We start from the raw sequence: 27,994 nt of genomic DNA on the forward strand, positions 1-27,994 counted from the left end.
AGTGGCAGCTCGAGAGGGAGGGGAGGAATTGCACTAAGTGGAAAGAATATTGAGTCAACATTGCTGTCTTTGTTGTAAAGTGGAGTGTACATTGTGGCTTTAGCTCTGCGCGTGTGTGTGTGTGTGTTAGAGAAAGCGGGTGGGTGAGGATGGAACGGGGGGGGGGAGACAGTCCAAACAGAAATGTACATTGTGTTTTCCACATTCACAGAAATCTCTGATGAAAGATGAGGGTCATTATGTTTTTTATTAGAGCTGCTGATATTTTTGTTCCTGAATCTGGGCTGTGATGACACTGAGACACCAAGAGGACCAAAATGCTTGTGCAGTCCAATTGGTCCAGACTCCACTTATCGTATGACTCTGAGGCTGCACAAAGGCCCGTCACCTTCTACCAAATGTTACCCAAATGGGAGAAAATAGTGCATTGGTTGTTTTTTAGTTTTTGTTGCAGCGGGACAATATGTCTCTAAATGAAACAAAATAAACTAGTGTGAGTTCATTGTGATGAAGAAACATGAGCAATGAGGAAGAATATAGTATATCAGGCTTTGAAACCCCCACAATATTTAAGGTGAGTTTATTTGAATAAGATCTGTAGGCAAGTAGAAACGTATAGTATGTGACCAAATAAGTCAATAATGGCTCTTAATATTGCGTGTAGCCTTATCTTTACATTAAGAAGACAATGCTGGCCACCAGTCCGAGTTGGCTGCTCTGTGATTACTTTAACAAACAGCATTCACCATTCAAGTCAACAGAAAGGTTTTCAGTGACAGCTAGTATGACAAAAGGTCAGCGGCAGGCTCAGCACTGCTAATTAAGTCCAATTGGTGAATGTCAGATCCACAAAGGGCAACGCTAATCCCCAGCGCTGCCTAAATAGGGATGTGTGTGTGTGTGTGTGTGTGTGTGATGAGTACAGGTGTGTGGGAGAATCCGCTGCACTAAAGCAGTATGCACATTCAGTGTACATGTACTCCAAAAGCAAAGGGACGGTTTAGCACTAAAGCAATCAGTGAGGATCAGTTCAAATAAAACCAAATTGTTTGTGTGATATCACATTTGCCATCTGCAGCACTCTTATCTGGGTACCTTATTGTTTACATGCCTCTGCAGACAGAAACAAGGGCCCAGATAATACACGTATAGCATAAGTAAACTGTTGTTGCAGGGATGAAACAAAAAGGACAAACCAAAGTTCTTGTTCTTAATGTTTAAGTCAAGTTAACATTTAATAATAAAACCTTAGATTCAAGAGGAGATGAACAAATGCTCAGTGAATACATAACCTTCATAGGTGAAGTTAAGATATATTAGAATCTGGCCAAAGCACAAAACCACTGTGGGACTATATTCAAGAGCGTTTACACATTCTCCCACTGTTTTGAGGCAGAAATGCAAATTGGTAAATTACTCAGCTGTCCCCTGCGTCTCCAGGCGGCCGTGGGAGGATATGTGCATCGGCGCAATGTTTGATTAGCACGTCTCTCCGGGGATGTGTGTGTCTATGACAGTGCGGCCACAAGTAGCTTGTAATGAGCCCCAGCGGTGGCCCTTCAGCCTGCCTGCCTATTGATCATTACCCTGCTGTCACACTTTCATTTCCAAACAAAAACGACCTGTTGCAATGGGAGGCAGGTTGGATCTCCTGTTACTCTCTCCGTGCCGTCTCATGTGCTGTAAAGTCAGGGTTTGATGATGCAAGCGTCAGAGCAGCGGGGTACCGCTGACGATGAAGATGTTTAAAACTCAGAAAGCCAGTCTGAGGGTTGGCACCAAACTGGTATAATGGGCCAACACTGGCTTTCACTTTGAGATTGCTCATGATGGACAACCTGTCATCGTGTATGATCCGCCTGCTCTTAATGCAAGGGCGTCCAATATCAACACTGACACTTTACTGAACACACCAGCACCATGCCCAAATGTAAACCCGTCGCTGTGGCCTCTTTACTAGTTTACAGACTTTGGTTGGAAGGTTAACCGCCAACGCTAACAATCCATAATGTTAACGCCGTCGTTTCCAAACATTAACCAGGTGTTGCAACATATTAACCAACATACATGCTATATTACCTTAGGAAATGAAATAGCAAATAAACTTAATTACTTAAAATATTTGCAATTATTTGACACTTTACAAAAAAAGTGCTGTACAAAAATTAAATTGAAACAGTCAAATACATTTAAAGTTAATGTTTCTGATTCTTCAAGAGCATCAGTGTCGGTATTACCCAGAAACCCATAAGCATTGCAGAGCACTAGAAAATGACATTGAAATATTTTTATAGTCTTAATTGGACTAAATCAAGGGTGCCCAAAAAGTGGATCGCCAAGGCAGGGGCAGTAGATCGCCCACCATTGATTAAAAAGAATGGGCGGAGCTAACTGAAACTAATGCTAATGCCAATTAGCGATCCTTGCGGACACACTTAATTTCATTCAAAAGCCACCCTGGCTGACTCCAATCTGTCCCGGTTTGGGTTCATGTCGTGTTTTATTTTGTAGTTTCATGTCTCTTGTGTTCCTGGAGTAACTTCACTTCCTGTCTTCCCCTGTGACTGTCTGCAGTGTCGATGATTGTTTCCACCTGTGTCCAATCACCTGCACCTCCCTGTGTAGTTAAGCCCTGTGAGTCTCGTGTCGCGTCATTGCATGTTGCTTGTTTGCATACTATGGGCGTATCGTATCGTCTTCATGCCATGCAGTTAGTTTATAGTATATGTTGTTGTTTTGCCAGGTCCCTGCCTTGTTGCATTGGAGTGATTTTGAGTTTTCTTTTTAAAGTTGGACTATCAAAGTTTTTTTTCCTTCCCTCACACCCGTCGACGTGACACAATCAGTGCAAGTCATCGGTCAATGACCATGAATGTGTGGAATGTGTGGTGACGGTTTCCTCCACCCAACAGATGAGAGGCTCGTTGTGTTTAAAGGCGATTGGTTTTGAACAATCTATAACATCTCTTCATAACAGCTCACTGTTACTACTTGTCGTTCTGTACTACAACTGCACGGGATTTTATTTTACTTTCTCTATTGGATGGTTGACGTCTTCTCTTATTTGGTTGATTTCATTTTGTCCCGTTTGCACTACCAATGATGGTTATTATATTCATGTGATTCATATTTGTCATGTTGAGTTTTTTTGTTTTTGTCATTTAACCTGTTTAACAAAAGGTCAGTAACAGTTTGTAAAACTGTGACTACATGGTGGTTGTAACGGTCTGTAAAAAACCTAATCCACAAGAATCCTGTATTATGCCATTACAGGATACGTCTTTCTGTTGGATGATGATTTATTGGTCACTATAATTGTTCTTTCTGCTCATAGCACACTTGAGAAAATATCCTCAGGCCGTGAACGAAATTCAAAGAGACGGTGAAAAATATCGACATTCCATATTGCACACAAAGAGGGCCTAAGCTGCTGTCAAGTAATGGAAATGTTGAAGTGCCCTCCGATCCACATGCTAAATGACATCTTTTGCAGCCATTGCCAGTGGAATGGGCCGTTATTTACTTCCCCAGCAAACAGATTGTTAAATCTTAAGTACCCGAAACAACGCCCTGCTGGTCCGTGCAGCGGAAGGAGAGGTCGCGCATGCCCCCCCCCCCCCCCCCCCCCCCAGTGTGAGAAGTATCGCAGGTCCTTTCCTCTTGCTGCTGTCAAGCTTTGCTTCTAAATATATTATATTTGCCTGTAATATTCATATTTCTGTTTAATATTTCATTTCGGTTACTGTTATTATGGTATCATAGTCATTTTCTTTTCACAATCTTTTATTTTATCACTGCTATTTATATCTGTCTCTGTGTGCTCTTTATCTTTGCTGCTTTGATCCTGTAACTTTCTGTGCTGGGGGACAAATAAAGGTTCATTTATCTTATCTAGCGGTGGGGTGTTAGGATTAAAGACAGCCCAGTCATATGCTAAATCAGGCTACACCTTACATTATGCTTATGTTTAATTTCTCAAGGGACAACAGCTCTTATTAATTTGAGGGTGGTGGATGTCCTCCCAATTTCTGACTGATGCTAAAGCTACTCCGTGAACTCATTAACTGGGCCGTGTTATGCAATAATAAGACTCATACACAGGTGGTTTAAAAGTCATGAAAACATTCATTCTAGACTTTGGAAAGGTACAAAAACTGAAAAACCTCGTAACTGACTATTGACCTTTCAGATGGAATTTTCTGGATAATCATGCATATTGGAATGGAGAACTATTGCACAATTATCTCATTGGTTGAGACGTGTGATGGTGCCCCTCCCAAGCCAATACTGATCAACAACCCCCCCCCCCTCCCCCTTTCCTCTGACCCAAGGCTTAGCTGTGCATTCAGCAGCAACTTTGAGAATAATATTAATTTGAAAAAACTGCATTATTGCGCGATAAATAATTCATGTGTTTATGTTCATGTGCTCATGAATGGTTTTGATTTTTACGTTTTCAAAAAATTGATTTCCTTAGCTTCAGTATTAATTCATAATAATTACACATTGTCATCAAGGCTATAAACAGGCGCAGCAGGTTTTTGTACTTCCATCCGTGTAGCATGCACACACACACACACACAGCATAGGAGTAGCACGGTAATAAAATAGCACCAAACACTTCAATGAAAAATCCACACACAAAATGAACAATGTATGCAGCCAAGACCTAGACCGGTGCACACACATTTACACACCAATATACACGCATCCAGTTGCTGCTGCAAGATACACACACTGCACCTAATTTCCATGACAATTAACGCGGCGGTGGTGGATGTAGGAGCACATTTGCACAGCAGGAGGCTAATGTGGATCCCTGCATGCTAGCCAGGTGGCCCAGTCCTCCTACTCAGCCACCAACGCTTTGGGTGAGGGAGGAAGAGAAGGAGGGGCTTAAGGGATAAGCAGGGAGAACATCTAAAGACAATTCTCTTTTTATTGTTCTAAAGTCGATGATGTATTTCACAGTGAATTTGAACTGTCAGGGAAACATTATCACAAGTTGGGTCTTCATTTGTGATGAATGCACACGCGTGGGTTGATAAGTTATGGAAATCTAAACGTTGAGACGCTGCATATCGGCTAAAGACATCGTTTGAATGCAATGTTGCCCCTATATTGGCATCTGTGTTTAGTAGATGGGATTAGAGCACTTGAATGAAGCACTCTGAATTGCCTCATTGTTGAAATGTGCTATACAAATAAAATTGCCTTTGCCTAGAGTTCCATCGGAGCTTCTGACAAGAGGCCCTTCTCCGCTGCAATCTCTCCTGCCAAGATTCCAATTCAAGTCATTAGGCCGTAATATTGTTATCGGAACAAATATGCTTATGGATGAGATTTTGGAAGTGATTCCAGTGGGCTGCTGCCCATGACCTGCCGTTTCACTCTGTCTCCGATCATTCAGCCTTCCTAGATGCACCATTGGCCACTGAGCTCATAGAGGACAGTGAAGTGGAACAATGATTCCTTCAGAGCTGACCGAAAATCCTCCCTCCATCTCATCCTGACCACACTTTAGCATTCCAGCAGAGTAGCAGACCTCACTTTATCTGCTGTGCTCCTAGGTCAAGCATGGCCGCTATCAGGAAGTGGACCAAATGCACTCATCCCGCATAAAATGTAATGAAGGCCAAGCAGTCTATCAAATGGTCTGCACATTGAGTCAGCCGTCATCACATTTTGGAAAATACACTTTGGGTTCAGTTGTCATGACTTTATACATCAAATATAGGTACATGAACAATTTTTGTTTTCTGTTTTTCAGTACGTATGTTCCCATGATGGATGGGTTCATTTGGCATTAATTAATTAATTCAAAATGATGTTTGCTCCTGTAACATGTCCAGTCCTGTTTGGGGTGTCATTTAATGTATTATCTAAGTAACACCTACTTTTTTTTGTTGGGATTCTTGTTGGGACATTGGACGTATCAAAATAAGCATCTCCATAAACCACCTTTGGACATAAAATGAACTAAAATCTTTTAGGTCCACTACAAAGTCCTTGATATGAAACTGCAGCGGCCAGATATGAATGGACGCTTAGAAGCTGCAGTTGGACCTCGGCCCGTCCCCACTGGGAGCCAATACCTGAGGGCAAAGGCCATATTGCCACTGGCACTGGGAAACCCGAATCATGGCCATTCTGGGCAGACTGTCAAACCTTATTTCAACAATGTTGCCATATTACTGGATGTCCAGAATTGACAACTCCCATAGGGGCGACTGTGGCTCAGTAGTAGAGCGGGGTCGTCCTTTTATCAAAAGGCTCAGTGCTCAATCCATTGGTTGGTTGGTTGTTTGATATTTGGGCAAAACCAAATGCTGGGCCTGTGGTGTGTGAATGGTAGTTTGTCCGTCACGGTCCATTTAGGGACATCTCCTTGTTTCTTCATTGCCCACAAAAACCTCTTTTTAGGATTTTGTTTTTAACCTTGATAGACTGGAAGCATTGCATTATAACCCATGCATTATGGGCTTGATCAAGATCAAAACGGCCAAAGGGGGGGAAACCGCACACGGGAACCAGGACCTCACAAGCAAGCCATTCGAGCAGACCATACACGACCACATTCAATGTCGCCACCGACAGGGCTTAAATACACTGGGGAGGTGCAGGTGATTGGAACCAGGTGGAAACAATCATGGACACTGCAGACAATCACAGGGGAAGACAGGACAAGGCAGGAAGTGACGCTAACCCTGGGACACGAGAGGCAGGAAACTGAAACTGAAAGTAAAATAAAACCAACCTGGCCGTGTGCCTTCACTGCTGTCAGTCTTTCATGAAGGGTCCTCAAGCCTGGACTACAGCTGCTCTATGCTTAGCACCCATCCATACTTAAGTTGGATGGCAATATGAAAAAACAATGAATCAACATAACATTCTGTCGATCCAGTTTGTGGTTAATTGCCTTATTCTATTGATTGGAGGCTAATTGTCTTACATCCCTAATTTTTTCAGCTTCTATTTATCACATTTTTTCTCTTTGGTATGTCGTACAGTTTCACTGCTGATCTCAGGTCAGGAGCCTGCATGTTGACATTGAGTAGTTGTTTCTGAATACGCAGTGACCTAATGAACTTCCCGGTATACAACCCTAAAAACGTCATGGTTCATTTCCGGCTCCCATTGTCACTTGAGGGAAATGTCTTATTTACACCTACAGGTTAGCTGACTGGACCTACATTACATGTTGCAGCCCTAAGCAATTGGGGTGGAGAATGACCTACTTTCCTTTCCAAAAGTCCATTGTTTCCTATGCTAAAGGATGCTAATAAAGGAGGCATTGAAGCACCTGTTCCATGTCCAGAAACAGCTCTTATCGTGGTGGCTACTTAAAAACCTCCGGGTCATTTCACTGAGTTAGAAACCTTCCCGGCCAAAAAGGCCGATTTGACCCCAGTGCTGCTCTCCCTTCCAAGTCTCTCTCCTCCCCCTCCCCACCCACTATAAATAATGCAGAGCGGGGTGCTCCCCGGTGTTGTGAAGTGCTTGTTAATGGCCTCGCTAATTGCAATAAACACGAGTGGTGTTTCAGCGCTCTAACAGGCACAATGCTTCTAATTAGGTTGGCTGGGCCTGATGGGACAGTGGGGGAAAAAGGGGAAGAAGGAGGGAGACAAAGAGAGTGATCGTAAGAGAGGACAGAATGATGGAGCAAAAAAATCGAGGTCAAATGGACAAATGAGAAAGTGCTAAAACGGGTGTAGGGTGTATCGCCAGATGTAAGGGCCAAGTAGGATTCAGAGAAAAAAGGAGTAGAGGGAGTGGAGAGGTAGCGCAAGAGCAAAGGAAAAGGTCAGATCCTATCTGATCAGAGGTCTGAATGTAGGGCGAGAGACGGTGGAAGACGACACAGAGGTCTTCATCCTTTCGTGGACGGAGCACAAGCCCTGCTGGGACAGAAACCGCTAATGCAACACACACTCTTAATGCCCATATCGGCAAATCCTGCATTCAAGTTAAAGGATCAAAGTAAAGCACCCTCAAGTAAAGAGTTGGACACATATCATTTCAAAACCCATTGTTGATACCATTTGTGGTTGCTATATTCCTCAACAATAGCCTTGTGATGGGTACCATTTTGGACTCATTTTGCCATTCCCGCGGATAGTTTAGACACAGCGGTGCCATACTAAACAATACAGCATGTTTCAACTAGTGCTGTCAACATTACTGCGTTAATCGATGTGATTAATATGGCCGAGATTGAAAATATATAGATAAAATATTTGAACAAAGTTAACGCCACTTTGTTTACTTCCAAAGTTGACCCCTAGTTTTCAATATCGGCAGAAAGCCATATTAGAGCTGTATTAGTCTTGGTTGATCTAAAAGTTTGTTGACTCAGGTACGCAACAGGTCAAGTTAGTTTTGGTTGGACTTGATATGGATATGTCAATCAAACTTACTGACTGGTTGTGGATATGTTTGTAGGACGGGATTTGTATGCAAGAACTGGGGTTTTTTTCTGTTTTATTCTGCAGTTTCACTTCACTTCCTGCTCTGGTGGGAGCGGTGGTCTGCCGTGTCCCTGATTGCTTCCTGCTGTGTCCCGGTCTATTTCAACCAAGTGTGTCCTCGTGGTGTTCATTGTCTTGTCTTTGTCGATGTTACTGTAAATTGCACAGGCAGCTCTCCCCTGCAACCTGAGTTTATTATTGATTAAAGTGTTTTTCTGTCTGGAAAACCACAGGTCTGCATTTGAGTCCTGATTCCCGGCTGAAGAATGTGACACGTGTGAAAACTCAATGCGTGCTCACACATGCTCGTACGTGCACCCAGGTCCAGCCAAACACTAATGATGGCGTCCTGTGCTTTGATGTCTGCATGGTCCTTATGATTCATTGGTATGTGGAGTTTGAACAATAGATAGATGTTTGTCAATTAAAATTATTGTTATTGAATAAATGCAAGTCCCAATTGGATGTATAGTATTGCAAATGACAATTCATTTTCTCAAAAACAGGCAACGGTACAAGCAGGTAAATCGGCTTAAGTTGTTAAAGCCAATTCATACATTTTTCCAAACTTTGAAACGATCAGGCCTGAAGCCACTGCTGAGACACAGCGAGGTACAACAGTGAGGTGGCTCTGGTAGTTTTGTTTTTCTGTCCTCCAAACCCACCGTCCCAAATGATGGAAGTGAGCCAACCAGCAACTTTATGTGCACAAGCAAGGGGCTGGAAAACATCAGTCACACTGCAAAACAGGAGTCCTCGTCATAGAAAAAGACAAAATAAGACGTAAATCCGCCGGTCAACAGTGTGATTTGCAGTGAGTTAGAGCAACTATGTTACCTGCTAGCCAAACAATATTGAAGAAAGGTCAACCCTTTGGTGTGTGGTCAAAACACAAAACAGCAAAGTGACACTTTGAGTTGTGAGTTGTCACAGCAAGCATGGCAAAGTCGGAATAATGAGAAGAGAAAAAAAGACGAGGAATGATAAGTCAGAGTGGGTGAAGAGGGGAGAAAAACCGGGGTATTTCATATTCAGACCCACTTGGCCATGCTTCGGAATGGAGATATTTGTATTACATTCACTCATGAATTTCACTTGCGCTCATCATCTTTTTAAATGCCATCCGTTCATTCGGCAGAAGGAAAACAAATTATTTGTCTGGGTGCATCGAGCCATGCCGTGCCAAGTCTTATCAGCCGACACTCGATGCGTTCAAGCACAACTTTGTCATTAGGATCTGTGATGCGGGGGTGACGCCGAGATGTAGGGATGAATGATTCTCGCTTTTGTTAATTATTTCCAAAGGGGATTCGGAACGAGCAGACTGCAGGTTCGGTAAGACGGCGCCAAGTTGACCCGCCGAGCTCTCGCACTGTTTCCACAGCCAGGCTATCGTAGAGTGGGACCACACAGCCCTGTCCATTGTATCCGCATCCAAAAGCCTTTGGAACCTTCTCCCAGAGCAGCTTTATTGTAGTCACTCATATAAGGTGTTGATATGCGTATATATAATCTACTCACTGAGTAGCACAGCGTCCAAACATGACCCTGCTCCACAGACAACACTTAGGTTGCTAAGTGCTCTGCTGGTAATCTTAGGCTACAAAGAAGATTCTTGATATTTTAAACATAGTAATAATGAATTCTTCACTGATTGTGCCCATGAACAGATTCAAGGAGAAGAGACAGGGAAAGAGAGATGATAAACAAACCAATGTAATGGAGTATTGCAGTGTACACAGGTAGCAGGTGGACAGGGGGATCGGCCTTAGATGCGTCCAAGCCCAGAGCTAATGAAAGAATTGGGGGAGTCTCATTGGGGAGACACGACACTCTGGATCCTCCTGATAATTCAGTCATTTCTCCTATCATGGTTTTCTAATGCTCTTCTGTAAAAAAAATTGTTTGTGGTATAAAACAAAATGCACTTCACAGGTTAAAGTTTACTGTAGTAGTCAAATTTGTTAGTCGACGCTTCAATCCCAGTTATTATCTGCAATGAACACTCCAAATGGTTAAAGGGGGTTGGTATCTAGGACGTTAAATGAATGAATAGATAATAAGACAAGTCCTTGGTTTAGTTGTGGGAAGTGCAGTTAATTACACCACACCCTCTGAAGAGAAGATAAAACTAGACCTTCAATCTCTCTTCCACCGAATCCCAGTACTTCATAGATCGCTGCTGAGGATACAATTTACGGAAGAAGATCTTTTAAGAAACTACAGGAAGTGGGTTCCAAAATGATTGGAAGGCCGCTACCTGTACTTCCACAGAATAGGACATGAGCTTACATGATGCAGGAGAGATGGTGACTTCTGAGGAGCAGCTGGAGGTGGACTCAGCAGGCTGCCCGGCCTTCTTCTTCTTCCTTATCTCTGCACTCCCACCCCATATCTGCACTTTCACAGTGGCGGGCCGTCAAGGTCTTCTCTGCTGGTTTGAACACCCTCGGAATATAAATGTAATATTGATAAATATTTCCACAAATATGCATTAAATATTCCCCACAGTCGGTTCTCTTCATTTTAAAGCTTCCCTCTTGGTTGCGCTGCTTTTATCTTCAAGTCACGATTTAGCATATTATCATATTTCATCCATCAGGTCTTGCCTTAGGTCTTTGGAATCAGGGGGGCAGGTGGCTGTAGCTCAGCGCGACCCAATCAGATCTGGACTCACAGTTATACTCACGAGCCACTTTCTCCCCAAGCAAAGGCAGACATCGTGAGAAGAGGTCGGCCGCCCCCCCCCCCCCCCCTCGACGCCGGCGCGCCTGTCGCAGCCACAGAGGAGGTAGGACAGTGTAGGACATCGCCGAAGGCCCGGGAGCAGGCCTGCATCTCATTTCTCACTGAGAGACAAGTAATGCCCAATTTATGTTTGTTGCTGCCAAACAATGTCTTTGAGCCAATCAGATTTATCGGATTAAAGGGCCACTCTCAGAGAGGCATTTATAATCACACCCACTCGTTGCAGAAGGTTAAGATTTATTACATTTGAAGGAGTGGATGACTCCAGGCACACTTGTTGGAGTGTGTCTTGGCGGCAGTGACATTCAGGACATTCTAGGAAGTAATAGAAGAAAAAAAAAAGCATGAGAGGACTTGTACCATCTGTCCATCGGACCATCTCCCAAACCCACGCTGCCTTTCAATCACATCCAGGAGAGATCCGCTTCTACGGATATATAGACTTCATGTTTCTATGTACATATGTTGCTACCACACATCATGTTATGTCACCTGCGAGAGGCTGTGGAAAAGGAAACACGACAACATTTAGTTTGCAATCACAAGGAGAAAAATGGAAACAATACAAAAGCCCGGCCCAAATTTGACCAATGTGGATGAATCTGCCTTTGAAAATTTCCTCCTGCTTGAGAAACATTTGCTAATAACTTCGGTGACCAGCTTTTTAAGGAGTATGTAATGAAACCGGCTGTCGCTGCTTGAATATTTAAATTATCGGTAGCAACCAATGGGCTTGGAGCTGAGAGCCAAAGAGGGGGAGTTAGAGGTATCCATTTACAACCCAATTACAGAATACACATGGTAGAATAAAGTGTCACTTGCACAGTATCTATGCAATATTTGCATCCCCTTGCAGAGAATAAGAATAAGTTCTCTGGCAGTGGATGAACTTCCTTGTATTTTAGTGGCTGTAAGACTGAAGTTGAAACAATGTGCACATTCTGTCACAGGTTGGTAGTGTGTACGAATAGTAAAATAACATACAAGTAATGCGGGAGCATTAAAGCCCATTCAACTGAGAGAAGGTTTGGGTTAACTGATGTTGTTGAACCTTTCCAATCGGACCATTATTATTACAATCGACGCCTGGAAATCTAAAAGACAAAACTTTCTGTGCCATAAATGTTCTATTTCATTATTCATCACAGGCAGCATTTACGGTGAACAAAATGTTGCCCGTATAATGTTATAATAAATCAAAGTGCATTGAACTTGAATAAAACGTATTCTGCGGAAACACAACAAGGGGATTTTTGCACTAAACCGATGGCTACATGGTTCACATGTAGCCTCAGGGAACCACACACTTCTCTGTATGTGAGCATGGCATCCAGATGGACACAACCCAAAAGTGTAATGAGATATTTCTGTACAGAAACTGTCCCCCGATTAATACTCCACGGTGAAACCCCCCCCCCCTCCCCCATTTCAATTTGTGCAAATCTATTCCATGCCCCCGACCACGCTGAAACACGCGGTAAGTGGGCGTCTGACGGATGGACTTCTGTCTGCCGGCTTGTGGCTCAAAGTCGACGTGGTGGGCAGAGCAGAGGTACGCACAAACCAAGACACTGGCGCCCGCGCAGCTGCGCTTACCCCGCTGCTTGAATAGGGAGACATGAAAGGAATACACCACACATTATAAATTAGCATGAATTAAATAAACAGGGCTAAGTGGTCCGTGGAGGCTGCGATATTCATCATGCAACACAATGGTGGTGCTCCGGAGCTCTACTGGTGCAGAGCTGAGCACACTGCAGCAACAGCCACGGGGTCATTGTGTCAAAAGGCAAAAAAAAGAGAAGGAAAGAAATGTGCTCAGCTTTTACTATCGAGAAATCTGATTTTTAGTGCAAAGTTGGCATTTTTCCCTTAGGGGGGGTATATAGTATAAAAGCTTAGATGAGCTGTATGAAACGCGGTGGGGGCTTCATGCTGCAGGAGACACAAATATGATTAGATGTGCAAGCAGGAAGAAGAGGAGTGGCCCTCGGACTGAGAGGCCTCTCTGCATGTGGCCCGAATCACAAGGCAAAGAACTTTTACACCAAAGTGATGTTTAACTGTACAGCCCCCGTGTGTGGTCGTCCCGGGGGCCGAGGTCCTCCGTTTGAGAGGCCCGAGAGGGTGACAAACACCAGAGTTGTGTCTTTATTGTCAGTAACGCGTTTGGATCTGAATCCTCTTGGAGAAGAAGGCACGCGGGCCCTGTGCGGGCTAATGGCCGTGACGGCGCGTAAAAGCCGCGTGACAGCGGTGATCTACGCAAGCCATTGTCGAAGGAGGCCTGGGGGTCGCTGATCTGATTATTCTGCTGCCAGGGATCCTGCTACTGTGCCAGTTGTCTGCTGAGAGGCGGGGGTGGAGAGTCTGTGGTCTCTAGTAACAGCGATACATCCGTTCATCAGTGCCGATACGGTCCGGCTCTCACACAATGAGCTTCTTCTATATTATCGACAGGTAGCCGGTATTATTATTATTATTATTATTATTATGGTTTTTATATGTCAGATAAAAGATGTGCATAGCTGGAAGGAGTTTTAACAAACTGATCCAAGCTTGAGTGCTTCCATGAGGCCACCGTGGAGCTCATTTAGTAAAGTTTATTAAGAAACCAGGACCAGCTGAGTGTGTGTGTGTGTGTGGGGGGGGGGCCTTACAATTAAATTGACATTGCTCTGTCCAATTCTTCAGTCTTTGAAGTTTGCATATACCCAACATTATTGAAAACTGATTAACTTCAATTTCTTCATGTGAAATTGGAAATGTGCCTCGTGGGGGAGGGTGACTCAAAAATGTAACAACCCAAATGCAAAGTATGTGCATGTATGTGTTACTACAACTTGATGGATTTCGGCCGACATGGTCGAGGTTTGTCCCGGATGAGGTGATGGAACAGAGGCCTTCCAACTATCTATAGATACACAGTATCCACACATACTGTGTGTCTATAGATACACACATGTTGTGTATTTATAGACAGCTGCTATCCATGAATGTGCTAAAATGAAATCTCTAAAAGCCGACAAGTAGCAACAAATGCTCACTTTGCAGCACTGCCGCGCTGAAGCCGGATTAGTGACTGATCTGACATCGGATTTCCTCACCGGCTCCTCTCTGTGCCGGTCGAACACTGGGACGGCTCCGGCGGCACGGCCCGCTTTCACCGGGGGAAGAAGAAGAGCCTCGGAGTAAGCAAAGCTTTATTTCAATAAAATCAATCAGACAGACAAACTGGTATGAAATGGCAGAGAGATAATGCAATGGTTTGGCATGGTGACCTTTAAACACTGACGCTACGTCCCAACGACTGAAAAAGCCTGACCTTTGTGGAACCATTACAGAAGCCTCTAATCCGAAAGGTGGGGGACGTGGAGAGAAACACACACACACACACACACCAGATACAAGCATGTCTTGCGCGAGCACCTGGCACGGAAACAATCCACACACGCAAAGGCAGGACCATGCAATCGAGCGGAAACGTGCAAAGACGCACGGCGGCAGCAGCCGGCCTGTTGGCGGGCAAAGGCCAGATGTGATAATGGCCTCCCGTACGTTGATGCCCAACCTCCCCCTCGCTCCTCAGAACTCCGCTCACGTGGCGTTTGCAAAATGCCAAAAGTGGAACGAGAGAAAATAAAGAAAAAAATGTCCCGTGGAGCGTTTGAACAGATAATTACGTGCGGCACTGTGTGTTTGTGCGCCGAGTGCAGACTGAACAATCTGACCCGGGAGGAGCGGCGGTAATTGTTACCGTAGAGGAGTGAACGGGTCGATAAGTATTGATGATCCTCTGTCCATTAGAAATAACTGCTGATGTTTTGAGCCAGCAACATCATGACACATCGATGCAAGTAGGCTCGGAGAATACATCAGCGGAGTTTAGTGTCGTTTAGTTGAGGATTCAACGTTGGGAATTTAACCCTTAAAGAACCGAGGAAATATGACATCTGCACAAAATATATCCTTTACTTGCATGTCCTCTCAAAACTCCTAAAAGAACCAACTGTGAATCAGTAAAGTCCCTCTTCGAAGAGCCGTTTGAGAGGAGACCTTTGGTGGAGAAACTCTCGGGGAAGGATCAGGACGGCAGAGTGGTGAGAAGCTTCTAGAGAGGGATCCACCTGGATGCGCTCATGCTAACAACGCATTCAGCTTCCCGTGCTTGTTTTTCAAAACTCCAGGGACAGATCCAGCATGGACCTCTAGAGGAGGGAGGGACACAAAGCACCTGTCTGATCAAATGAGACAACATTAGAACCCCAGGGCTCACGTGGATAACATCTCCAGCTAGCCCTACTGGACAAAGTGAGGATCGCCCCCCCCCCCCCCTCCCAGCTGGACTGCGTTGAGGATGGATGATTGATTGTTGCCTTGCGTGGGCATGACGAGGCAGACTCATCGGACCACCCGGGGATTTGAGGCGGAGGAGCACCGTCACACAGCTGGTGTGTTCAAAGGCCTCAAAGACTACAGGACTGCATGCTGTCATAAAGGATCCAACAGACGAGACGACTACATACAGGAACACAGCCCCAGTCAAAGGTTTGGACAGATTTGATTCAATGAGACAGTGTGTCCAAACGTTACATCCTACTGAATCGTCAGTGAGAGTGACCAAAATGAGTGTTATTTTCTGTTTTGGCTTGTGTCGCCAAGCAGTTCCGGGTTTTTGATACCTTAATTGTTTACCATTAAAACCCGGGATGTTTTCTGAAATTGACTGGATGGGCCCTACCTAGAAAATGTTCCACCAGCCAACACCGCACACGGGACCTTAAACTAACTCCAATGTCAACGCAACCGTGTCATCATAAGCCACAGCTCCAACCGAGGAGACACTGTTTGTGTGCTGTGTCTGCCGTACCCCCCCGTGTGACAAGTATATGCAGTTCATGTAAATAACCATATTGTTGTTACTTCAACCCAGACTGATATCTTTTTTAAATAAGTGTTTAGTTTGAATAAGGAAGCGTACTTTACAATTCATATGTATTAAATTACACTCAATGAATCAATGAAACTATACCTTCAATGTGAGCACAGAAGTTTATTCCTAAAAGATATAATGCGTGTAACAAGGGTTACATGGAAGTATGAATGTGTCGACATGTCTTATCCACATGCTCCATGATGCTACATCTAACACATAATTGCCAGAATGAAAGCTACACAGTGTTTTTGTTGTCTTTAAATCATCCTCTACGAGGACGTGCATGCCATAAGAGATGTATGGTCATCATTTGCCCTTATAATTCACCAGATGAGTTGCTCTGTGAGGTCCGAGGTAGCATTGAGAACAGGATGAGGGACTCCAATACGGCTATGTGATAAAACTTCACCGTGTGCATGTTTGAAGAACAAAAAAGGTCACAACAGGACTTATTATTTGTATTGAGAGCATGAGGAAAGAAGGGAAGGCTGTCTTTGCTTGCTGTGGATGGACAGCATGGTGCCCGTGTGAGGCAGCAGCACTGGGGGGGGGGGGGGGGGGGTGGGGGAAGAGAGAGAGAGAGAGGTGAAGTGCACTGATCGATGACCGGGCCGTGCTAATGGGGGACGGGCCGAGGCGTGACGCGCCGCTTGGCTTGTGCAACAGTGACCTCTTATGGTGCCTCCAGCCACTGGGGGAGGCCGCCTGCAGGCAGCGCCGCAGTGAATACAGAGTGGGCTCACGCTCAGGACGCCTCCCCCGTGGGCGCCCGTGCTGTGACAGACATTGATGGGACGTCCTCCATCTGACCGATGCCTTGAAAGGCTCCTCCATGTGTGCTGAGCATGAAGTGAGCACCAACAGGTGAGCCGGCGAAAAGAGACGAATGTTGTGGTGGAGAAAAAGACCTGTGACAATAGAATAGCACATTATTGCATTAATACCGGTTGCTTTAGAATACAAAACCAACTTCCTGCACTGATTCCAGAGCAGCTGCTTCACTATGTCATTATATATCGTCCACTCTGAAAGTGCTCTGTAAAGTGGAACATTGGTCCATAAGCCTAAAGGCAAAGATGAGCAGCTCTGGTGATAGAGATAAAGATACTGAGATAATGATGTACTGGGTGGATGGCACATCCAGTCATCTGGGGCCCAGCCCTTGATGACAACACTCACATAGTGTACATAAGAAGTGCACGTAGTTACCCTCTTTGGATGGGGACGAGTCCTTGGATACAGCTGCGGCAGTGACAGTGTCAATCACAGTAAACCCCGCCTTGAGGCACAACGTCCCCCGTAAGACCTTAAACCTTAAACCCTCAGGGACTCCCTGGAGTCCACTCGTAAGTGGTTGAGTGCAAGAGTCTGTAAGGGCTTGAAATGGTGTGAATACTTCTGGGACAGCGCGTCACATCACCATGACAACGAGGGAAAGTTTGATGTCAAATTGAGACATATACCGATGTGAACATCATCCATGTTGTGTTCTCTTGAAATGAAAGGTAATTTTATTTTTATTTTTTTCTCAGCAACAGCTTTAGTGACTGAATTAAATACTTGATGAATATTTTCTTTAAACTGTAATCCTTAATGTTTCTGTGTACATTTTAAATGACTGAACACAGTCTGAACACCAGGAATGTAGCAGTCACGTTGCAATGACTTGTGGGTAGAGCCTGCATCTAATGCCGTCTTAAGGGAAGGGTTTATAAAGGGCTCCAAATGTCTGCAGGAGAGCCTCAAATACCCAGTGATCCGACAGTGGGACAGGACTAAACCCTCACAGAGGGAGCGGGGCGCGCCTCGCACTCCATGAGCCCATAAGTGTGGACTTTGGGATTGGGAATGGTCTATTGGACTCTAAATGCCCCACCTCCTGCTTAGTAGAGAGACAGCAGACACTTCCGTATTGGCTCTTCTCTGCATGAACGCAGTTTGGAAACCAAGGAAAATTAAGGTCTGCATTATAAAATAGGCCAGTTCTTTATGTAATTGTATGTTGAACTTAGAACGCTCATTTTTCATTGTTTTTCTTTATTTTACCAGAAAAGTCGTACTGAGATACAACATGTCCTCCTCAGATTTACATAGACCAGTAAAACCAGTGAGGACGGATAATAGACTGCAACGGATAGCTCATTGTTTTGAACATTTAACAGCCTTCAAACAGCAGTAACTGCGTGCACAACGTTTTTATTTCAGTCCACGCAGTCACACTGCAGAATATCTCCATCCTGGTTGTATTTATTTTTTCTTTGGCTTGAGTCTTATGGGAACACTATAAAAGCCTTCAGATGTTCGTCTGCCAGCTGACTGACTCCCGCACGTCAAAAGCCACAGCCCTTTACCGGAAACCCAAATCCCCTGCCAAAATAAGAGCGCCTCTGTGATCACTCAGCGGAATCGGAAGTAATATGTGAAAGTAAATGCAAAACAATGACATCAACCGCAAATGTTCATAGGACATTACACATGATACATTTAGTACTTCAAGTCAAAATAAACAGTGGTAGCCTTCTGTAAACGTGAAGAAGGGGCGACATCTCCTGAAAACGGACACCATGAAAACAGTGGTGGACGTTGAGCTAGTCACGCTCCGTCAAGTGACATCTGTGATATCTCTTATTTTGAAGGCTCTTAAGGGAAGTGCTGCTCTCACTTCCGTCTCGAACTCGTCCGTGCCTCTGTGAAGTTGTGGTGGAAGTTTGCAGGTCTCTCGTCCCTCGCTCGAGATGAGCGGACTGACGGTCCCCGCGGACTTCTCGGGACACATGTTGGACCTGGACGAGGACGACGACCTGGAGGTTTTCAGCAAGGTAAACGACGTTTCCACTCCCTTCCCTTCCTACGTGGGTCCGTCCCCCAAGTACCGGCCGCTTCCCCGTCGAGCGGTGTGCCCCGTAGCGTGCCCCGTACCGTGTCGGTAGTCCGCGCACAACGTCCCGACCGGCCCCGCGCTGTCCCGGAGAGGAAGCTGATGCGCGGACGGCCCGACGTGCCCTTTGTGAACATTCGTTCGCCATTGAACTTGTTTCCAAACGTCCCGCTCGGTAAACGGGAGCTTTGAGACGGCTCTTACGTCACTTTACCTGGTGTCGAGTGGCTTTGATGCGGGTTGGTGTCAAAGATCGTAGATGTTCAACGAGATCAATCACACCACCAGAAAAAACACACATCGTGGCTTCTACGACGTTTTCTAATGGTTCATAGCACTTTATTTTCACTTTGTTAACTATGTTTTTCTGGCTCAGTCGCACCCTGTTGATGATGAGTGCCTTATGAATAAAATCTAATATTAATATTATTACAATCAAGAGGAACGCTTGAATATTCCAACATGAATTCAACCCCCTTCACCCTCTGGTGTCAGGTTGTTAAGTCTCATTTTTGATGGTGTTCACCAACGTCCCTGAAAACAAGCCTCAATTTGAATGAAGTATTTTAAAAATTGAAATCAACTGTAGAAAAAAACCCACGCTGAGAGATGAGCAGTTATCCCACCACAGGATAAAATGGTGATTTTAGAGCACATAGCGGCCCCGCGTCGGCCTTTGGGGGCCCTCGGTGGTACCGCTCTATAAGATGAACAGAAAGGGGACCGCAAACAAGTGTGCTCAAATAAATAAACTTCATATTTGTTTGGATTCAGCTGACCATTTGGTTAGTTATTAAAACTCTGAAGCGTTGAATAAGCAATAATTCAATATCACTGATCAGCAAATGTTTAAACAGTAACTTTTTCTCTCACCTAATAGTTCTCATGTGAAAAAGTGGTTGTCGTCAATGATTGCAAGCGGTGACCTTGTCTGTCTATAAGAAGACTCTTTTGCTGTCTAGTTTACAGCAGATGCTGAGCTGCAGCTCCAAGTCCTCACTTCCTGTGAACACCGTTACCAAGGCAACCCGAGCGGCTGCTGCCGTGATGGCGAGTTGTTTGTTCTACAGGAAGCTTGTTCTGGCTTCCAGGGGTTGACTTCAGAAAGTGCACAAAGAGGTTGTAATAATTTAGATAAAAATAGTCTGACACAAGGAACATTCAGATGTATGCTTTACATCTGTCAAATATATAAGCTTTTAGTTTGTTTAAAGGGGCCTGAGCTGACAGGTGTGTATTATGTTTATCCGCCACACGTGCGGAACATACTGTCTGACATGAAAGCGATGAGGTGACAAAGGTTGGGGACCCCTGTGCTGCACTCACACCTTCTCACACAGCAGCAGTGTCTCCACCGCTAACCAGCCAGCTCGGAGCATTGGAGTAAAGTGACTTCCCCTTTTGCCGACAACGTGACTCACAATGGCCTCCTCTCATTGGTCCAGAACCCCTCGCTGGCTGATGGCGGTCCCATGCCCAACTCTCCCAGCTCCATGGTCAACCAGTACAGACTGGAGGAGGAGGAGGAGGAGGAGGAGGAGGAGCAGCCCGAGGCCAACGCCAGAGACCTCTTCATCAGCGTGGATAACCCAGAGAGCCACGTGACGGCCGTGGAGACCTTCATCATGTACAGGGTGGCCACCAAGGTGGGCGGGCCTTCGCTCACCCAGGGACCCGTTCTGAGAGGGAACTAGTCTTTGGGTCCAGAGGTGTTTGGGCTTTTGTGGTTTTCTTTTTGAGGAAGATTTGTTGTATCTGTCGCAACTAATCAATATTCGATCAGATTTCTTTATTCCACACATGTATCCATGTTTGTTTTTTTCCATGATGGGTTAGACTATAAGAACGTGCTGGTGTTATTGCATTAATACGTATACAGTGTCCTGGTTGCATAGTGGTGGTCCGTCATGTGTGGGGACACGCATTGAGTGCCCAATGTCCCCCGACCTCTCTAGACCACGCGGAGCGAGTTTGACTCCAGTGAGTACGAGGTGCTCCGGCGCTACCAGGACTTCCTGTGGCTCCGAAGCAAACTGGAAGAGAACCACCCCACGCTCATTGTCCATGTAGGTATCTGTGTGCTACACGTGTGCAGCCTGAGGCGTTTGCAAAGCACCCACTGCTGGCTGTTTCATTTGATTATTTCCTGCTAACCTGCATATTTAACTTTAAAATCATATTTAAATAACTTGAGATTAATTTGACACCCCTTCGTAAACATATTGCCAACATGCAAAAACCTGCATGAATTCCCTTAACTGGATGAACATGTATTCACACACCTGCACCACCTCCATCCTGGTCTGGCTGCGTCCTCAGCCGCTGCCAGAGAAGTTTGTGATGAAGAGCATGGTGGAGCGCTTCAACAACGACTTCATCGAGACCAGGAGGAGAGCCCTGCAGCGCTTCCTCAACAAGGTCTCCCTGCACCCCGTCCTGTCGCACAGCCACCACCTGGAAGTCTTCCTCACGGCGCAGGTCAGTCGCTCCCTCCCGCCCCCGGTGCTGATCCGGACCAGCCCACATCAGTGCTATCCCCTTTATTTCTTTCAGCCAAATCGCTGCAGCTCATCAGCTTTTTTTGCCCCATTAGGCATCGTATTTATTGTCTCGTTCATCGTGAACTTTGGTGGACTCAGCATTGACGCACAGTTTAATCGAAGCCTGGGTGTGTCTCCCCCCACCTCCCTCCCCGACAGGACCTGCTGCCATACAAGAAGCAGGGCCCGGGCTTCCTGAGCCGCTTAGGGGAGACGGTGAGGGCCGTGGCCAACTCTGTGCGAGGCCTGAAGACCCGGCCGGAGGAGTTCAGCCTGATGCAGGAGTACGTGGAGGACTTCAGCATCAAGATCAGCTCGGTGGACAAAGTCACTCACAGGATCATCAAGGAGCAGAGAGGTACTCCACCCGCTCGTCCTCTCCATGACCTGCATCAGACCTACATAGATATTTAGTTATTGTTGAGTGTGGTCCACCAGAACCTCCTCCAGCTCAGACCCCAGCAGGCCGTAGAGCAGAGACCTAAAGGCCAAACAAGCACTGTGGGCCACAGCGGCCCCTGAAGCCTCCACCGAGGGCCTTCGTAGTCCAAACGAAGTACAGTGATTTGGTGGCGCCCCCCTCTGGTTCTGGAGTAACAAACGCCCAGCTGTCGTCGGTAACGTGTCAATGTCTCCTCTGTCTGCTGCCAGAGTACCTGGATGAGCTGAAGCAGTACAACCCCACCTATGCCCAGTGGGCGGAGTTGGAGGAGGAGCTGGCGGAGCCCCTGAGCGGCGTGGCCGGCTGCGTGGAGCGCTGCAGCAAGGAAACGGACGCGCAGGTCCACCACCTGTCGGACGTGCTGGTCCCCGCTCTGCACGAGTACGTCCTCTGCACCGAGAGCCTGAAGGTGAGCCACCATGTGCTGCGTGATCAGGAGACCCTGTGTCCTCGTGGGTGGAGGGGCCCCGATGGCCCCCCCCCCCATGGCTCCTGACTCACTCGTTGCTGAATCTCTGGCAGGCTGTGATGAGGCGGAGAGACAACATCCAGGCCGAGTATGAAGCCAAGAACGAGGCGCTGGGCTCACAGCGGGTCGACCCCCAAACGGTGAGTGAGCCCCCCCCCCCCCCATGTCTGTGTGTAATAAAGTAAAGGCCTGCTCGTATTGGGGAGGGAACGGGGCCTCCTGGGGGGATTAACTACATATCCGGGCTCAGCTCTGTGGGAATAAGAGGCGTCAATATTATTTGCCGTTGTAAGCCCAGCACATAATGAAAGGGCCCCGTCCTCCGCTTCCAAATGTCAGCAGACAAAGAGCTGGGACCAAAGGACGCCGCTATTTTAGGCACCTCGTGTGTGGGCGTGTGGATCTTGCCCAGCTGATATCAAAATCCATCTGTGAGGTTTTAATTAAGAAGCTTGACCGAGACCCCCCCCCCCCCCCTCCACAGACTTCCTATCGTATTCCTTGTTTAATTGAGTCAGTTTGCCTTTAACACATCGGCACTGACGGGAGGAAATGTCAGCGCTGCACGTTAAGGGAACGCATTAGTCGGGGGGGGGGGGGGGTGGAAGGACGAGTGATGCCTGATCGAGTAGTGTGAGTCTGCCTCAGGTGATGCAGGAAGTATCAGTGATGTGTCAATCATTCCAGAGCCGCATGGCAGCACACTTACAGCTCAGTGTCCTCGTGTTTTACAAGTTCATGACACAGAAATCTAAGCAAACGATTTTCAGCTTCTATAGATGTTGTTGTATTATGCTACAGGTACACAGGTGCGTGTGTACATAGAGCCTTTTGAGTGACAGGCTTGGTGTGAGTCTGTGACACAGCCAGCAGGGGGCAGTGCTGCTCTAAAGTACTTGGGCCAGATGCTTGTTTCATCAACATGTTCCATTATTTACTTGGTTAAGTTGAAAAAGGGGATTTATATGTTTAGATAAAGTTAATTTTAATAATTAATTATATGAATTTGATCTGTTTCATTCGCACAAATTTAGTGCTATTATGATTTCATCTTGTTTCTGAAAAACAAAACAAAACCATGAAACTGTGTTCAGTTAACGTTAACCTGATTGGAAATGATGTATTATTAATAAACACCATACAATCTATTCATATGCAACCCATTTATTGCTTTAATGAACCCTTATGAGTGGAGTGAAACCTCTTCATCTGCTACTAGTGCCACAGTAGAACTCTTAGTTTGAGCAGCAAGCCGCTCGATTGGACTCAAGGTCGTTTGTTCATTCCGAGGTGATTTTATTCAGATGGAGCAGATATTTGTGGGACTGTGATTGGTCGCTTGCTGTGTGTCTTCCCATCAGCTGCAGGACGAGGTGGACCGTCTGGCCGACCGCGTGGAGCTGGCCAACAACGCCTTGAAGGGAGACTGGTCCCGCTGGCAGAATGGCATGAGAGCTGACCTCAGGTCAGCCTTCCTGTCCACCGCTGAGAAGAACGTGGAGTACTACGAGCAGGTGAGGGGGAGGAACCAGATGTATGGAACCGGGGGGGCTGCTGCTGTTCTGAGAGCGAGTGGTTCCATTCTGTACAGCACTTAAGGATTTGCTGCCAGTTATATTTGTGATCAGCGTACTTTGACATAGGAGTGAAACCAAGACGAGATGAGAGACATCTAAAATCCAGATTAACGAGCAGGCAGTGTGGCAGAGATGGGGGGGGGGGGGGTGGAAGAAGGGAGCATTACAGCAGCAGGAGGAGGAGGAGGAGGAGGAGGAGGAGAGGAAGCTTTGTGCCCAACATTTACGCCTTTTAAGTCGTGTTGGTCACGCTGCGTAATGCAGAAATGGTCTCGTGTTGTGGTGCTGAGGGGCGGAGCTGTGCAGCGGGGGGGGGGGGGGGCGGGGGGGCAGCCCTTCTCCTCCAGCAGCTGGCCTGACAAACGGCTGACTCTGCTTTTCCCTCGTATAGGAGCTTTTATTTTGTCCATCTTTCTATTCAGGCTTTGTAGAACACCGTCAGGCCGACCTTTGACCCATGCACCACACATGGCTCGTTTATAGCCATCTGTTGAATGTAAACAAGGACAGTGTCCACCTTTCAGAGAGTAATGAGGATGTATCAAGTAAGCATGCAGGAGGCTGGAGTGGTTTGGTTTGTATTGGCAGACCATCCTTCAGACCTTGAAACACACACATTTGGGAAATGAATGCCATTCCAAACCCCATCCACAGCGTGTGTTCCCCCCCGCTTCCCCCAGTTTTAATTACAAGCCCAAATACCTGCTGTTTCCTGCACGTCCTCAGAGGATTTATTCCATCGGGATGATACCAGTTTCCTTCCTCAGGTGCAGAGTACTTAGTAATCTAAGTCCACTGATGGAATGGACGAGTTGTCCGAGGGGGCCTGCAGTGTCGTTGATGTTGACACCCACCCTCCCGTCCAGATAAGGACGTGATGCCACACAGTGACCCAGGTGGTTCTGCTGCGGTCCCCCGGCACACAGCAGGCCCTCAGGGGACCCTCTTTGCTTGCGTTGTTCCTCGGGCGTCGCCACGGGGGCCGTGAATGATTTATCAGAGCGCCGCTCTGTGAGGGTCCCAAGAGACACGTGCACCCGGGAGGGTTTGACTCTATGGCGGGACCAGGAGCTGGTGGGACAATTAAAGGAGATTGTGGGGGGGGGGGGGGATTAGGGAAAGTGATGGTTGTTGACATTGTTTTAATTATGATGATAGAAGGATTTGCTACGCTTTCATTTCTTTGTAAAAATGATTCGACCAAATCATCAGGACGTTACTGGGTGATTGAAATGATTATAATGTCAACAGAGGACTTTGGTCGTGACATGATGGGGGCTATCGATATGTTTCCACCCACTAAGAGGTCCCTTTGTACTGCTCCGTCCTCAGGGCCTCCCATGTGACCTGCATCAGCACACAGCGACTCGCCCTCATCAGTTATTTCCTCTTTTTTAGGTTTAGTTTTCTTGGTACAACACAAAAAATACCGTGAGATATCTCCGGTTCTGATGGGGTTGTGAGGTGTGCCTCATGTAAGAGCAGCACATTACAGCACTGGACTTCTCTCTGCTGGGTTTTCGATCCCTTTCCCATTAAATGAAATGACCTTAAAGACGCTGCTGTTCAGTTTCAAACATTGATAATCGCAGAAGGAACCTCTCCCAGTATCCCTGAAAACAGGCTGTTTATCTTTACGGGATCCTTAATCGACCCTCCCGGTCCATCAGCCTGCTAGCTGGCTTAGCTTAGCATTAGCCGCTTGACTGGCCTCATCCAGTCTGCTTACGTATGTTCTGGTGGCTCAAATCATGTTATTTGGGCTCATTTCATGAAACCCGTTGGGGAGACCAGAAGCACGATAGACCCCCGGCCCCCTCCCTTGCAGTAAACTCGTACATGGATGGTCGTCATCAGGTTGCCCTGACAACGATTTCCACACCATCCGACCCCATTGTTCAATCCTCAGCAGCTTTACCCTTGAACACTGTGACAGCAACATAAGTTCCAGACTGTAAAATGGATGGAGTTTGTCTTACTTCTCCAAGACTCCAAGGAAAAGCATTTGTGGGGGTTCTCTGTAGGGTCTTAATGCACCGCATTAGATCATGGAAAGAAGGTCCGGATGATGATCACTGAGGGACAGTGGAGTCATTTAGGTTAACGCGACAGACTGAAGAGGTAATCTCCTTCATTTCATACAGAGCTTTCTTTAGTTCTCCAGCTCTGCTGTCATGTGTGAATGTGCCCTGCTCTTAAACCACATGGACGCTGTGAGGATGATTCAGACCCCTTCCACAATCTGCACATTGGGGTTGTCCTGAGCGGTACACCTCTTCATGAGTCCAGACCGACCAACATGGACCCAGAATAATGGGATCAAACCCGGGACGTGGAACTGCTCCCTGGTTTCACTGCTCACATGCAGCCGAGTGCTCTGCCTCACCCTGAATAGAGGAGGCTGAGCATCGTCAGTGTTGCCACGGTTACCTCATAGCAACAGGGACTGCTTTGGGGGAGGGGGGGTTTATTTCAATATATGCAAGTTGCTTACTTATCAGGATTATTTTACTCTTGGTGGGATTTTAATAGCTGCGGGTTTAGTACGTATTTTTTGTTTTTAAAGGAGGTTTCAGAGTGGTGTCCTTTTTAAAATGATGGGCTTGTGGATGGAAAATCCCCCACTTCAACATGCACATAATCATTCCACACTAAATGACAGATGTCAACTTGACATTTATACACCTTCCCCAGTGGAGCTTCCACAAACCTTTTCATGTATTATATAATATATATAATTATACAGTTGTTTCAATGGGCTTTTTTCACTGTTTCGGACCGCGTGTTCGGTTTGTGCTTTTTATCCACAGTGCAAAAGCTCCAAAAAACACTCTAAAGGCCTTTTTGATGGAAGAAATCTTTAGATGGGGAAGCCAGCTGGTAGTCGAGCTACAAATAACGGATGTTGGTGATCTCGGTGACCTGATTAAATTCAGATCCCATTTTCCATTCTATAACTTTATTGGATGGAGAAATTTTTTTTTTTATCCGAAAACAAGGTTGTGTTTTGGAGCAAAAATGGCATCATCATGTTGTGCTGAATCATCACATCAAAGACGATATAGAGAAACACTTTATTTCTCCTTTTGTGTGAAAAGGGCATCCCCTCCCCTCGTCTTACCTTTCACAATAAAAGCCCCAGACTGTTGAGCAGAGAACTCAAACTACCTACAAGATTATTATTTTCGATAAGTCGATAAAAAGCAAAGTGGATCAACGTACAGTAGTTTAGCTTCTGCTAAGTTAGTCACTGTCTGTGTGACTCTAAAGGACCCTCCCCCCACCTCGGGGTGATGCTGACAGTGGTGTGTCTTGTCTTCCAGTGCCTGGCTGTGTGGGAGTCCTTCCTCTTGTCTCAGAGAGTGGAACCCAGCGAGCAGAGGGACGGCGAAGACGCCTCCTAAAACGTGGAACCTCCACATCCAGACCCCCCCCCCCCCCCCCCTCTCTGACGTGCATTATGTATGAAACAAGCTCTATTTTTCCTTTCTTTCTGGCCAAAGAAGTAAATCTCAGCCCGCCATTCCAGTGATGATTGTGCTTCACTTTAACCAACGCTGCGATCCAAATGTCTTCACTCTGCTGCTTTGCTGCTGTTGTTGTTGTTGTTGTTGTTGTAGTAGACACAGAACTGCACTTGACATCCAGACACTACCATATTTCCACCAACCTGTAGGGTGCGCCTCTTCCACGGATGCTGCTTGGTGACCAAAACTAATACTGCTACTGGGTCTCCCCTCCCCATCAGGACGTTGGAATCGATCGACAAACTGGTTCCATGTCAAAGGAGTCTGACATTTCTGAAGTAATGTCACTAATTGTATGCAATCAAAACCCTAGATGGAGAAATCCTAAGAAAGAAAATTGTCAAATTCATATTAAACCTACTCAACATGTTTTGACCTCCTTACTGTTTGCTGTTTTTTTTGTAAA

General features: G+C 46.1%; 1 protein-coding gene across 1 annotated transcript; it reads left to right on the forward strand.

The window, feature by feature from the left end:
* Positions 1-18,806: 18,806 nt before the first annotated feature.
* Positions 18,807-27,912, forward strand: snx7 (sorting nexin 7). Its single transcript, XM_037456443.2, has 9 exons — positions 18,807-18,974; positions 20,479-20,679; positions 20,989-21,099; positions 21,353-21,511; positions 21,733-21,931; positions 22,225-22,424; positions 22,538-22,624; positions 23,846-23,998; positions 27,385-27,912. Exons 1-9 carry the CDS (start codon positions 18,891-18,893, stop codon positions 27,463-27,465), a joined length of 1,275 nt encoding a protein of 424 aa, XP_037312340.2. The 5' UTR covers positions 18,807-18,890; the 3' UTR covers positions 27,466-27,912.
* Positions 27,913-27,994: the final 82 nt, after the last annotated feature.

The sequence above is a fragment of the Pungitius pungitius genome, chromosome 19, assembly GCF_949316345.1.
Source record: "Pungitius pungitius chromosome 19, fPunPun2.1, whole genome shotgun sequence".
Taxonomy (NCBI): Eukaryota; Metazoa; Chordata; class Actinopteri; order Perciformes; family Gasterosteidae; genus Pungitius; species Pungitius pungitius.

Excerpts from the sequence above, each read along its gene's own strand:
- snx7 (XM_037456443.2), top strand. The coding sequence starts at position 18,891 with ATGAGCGGACTGACGGTCCCCGCGGACTTCTCGGGACACATGTTGGAC. Across the intron at positions 20,680-20,988 it reads TGTACAGGGTGGCCACCAAG|ACCACGCGGAGCGAGTTTGA; the intron begins GTGGGCGGGCCT and ends CGACCTCTCTAG. Across the intron at positions 22,425-22,537 it reads TCTGCACCGAGAGCCTGAAG|GCTGTGATGAGGCGGAGAGA; the intron begins GTGAGCCACCAT and ends AATCTCTGGCAG.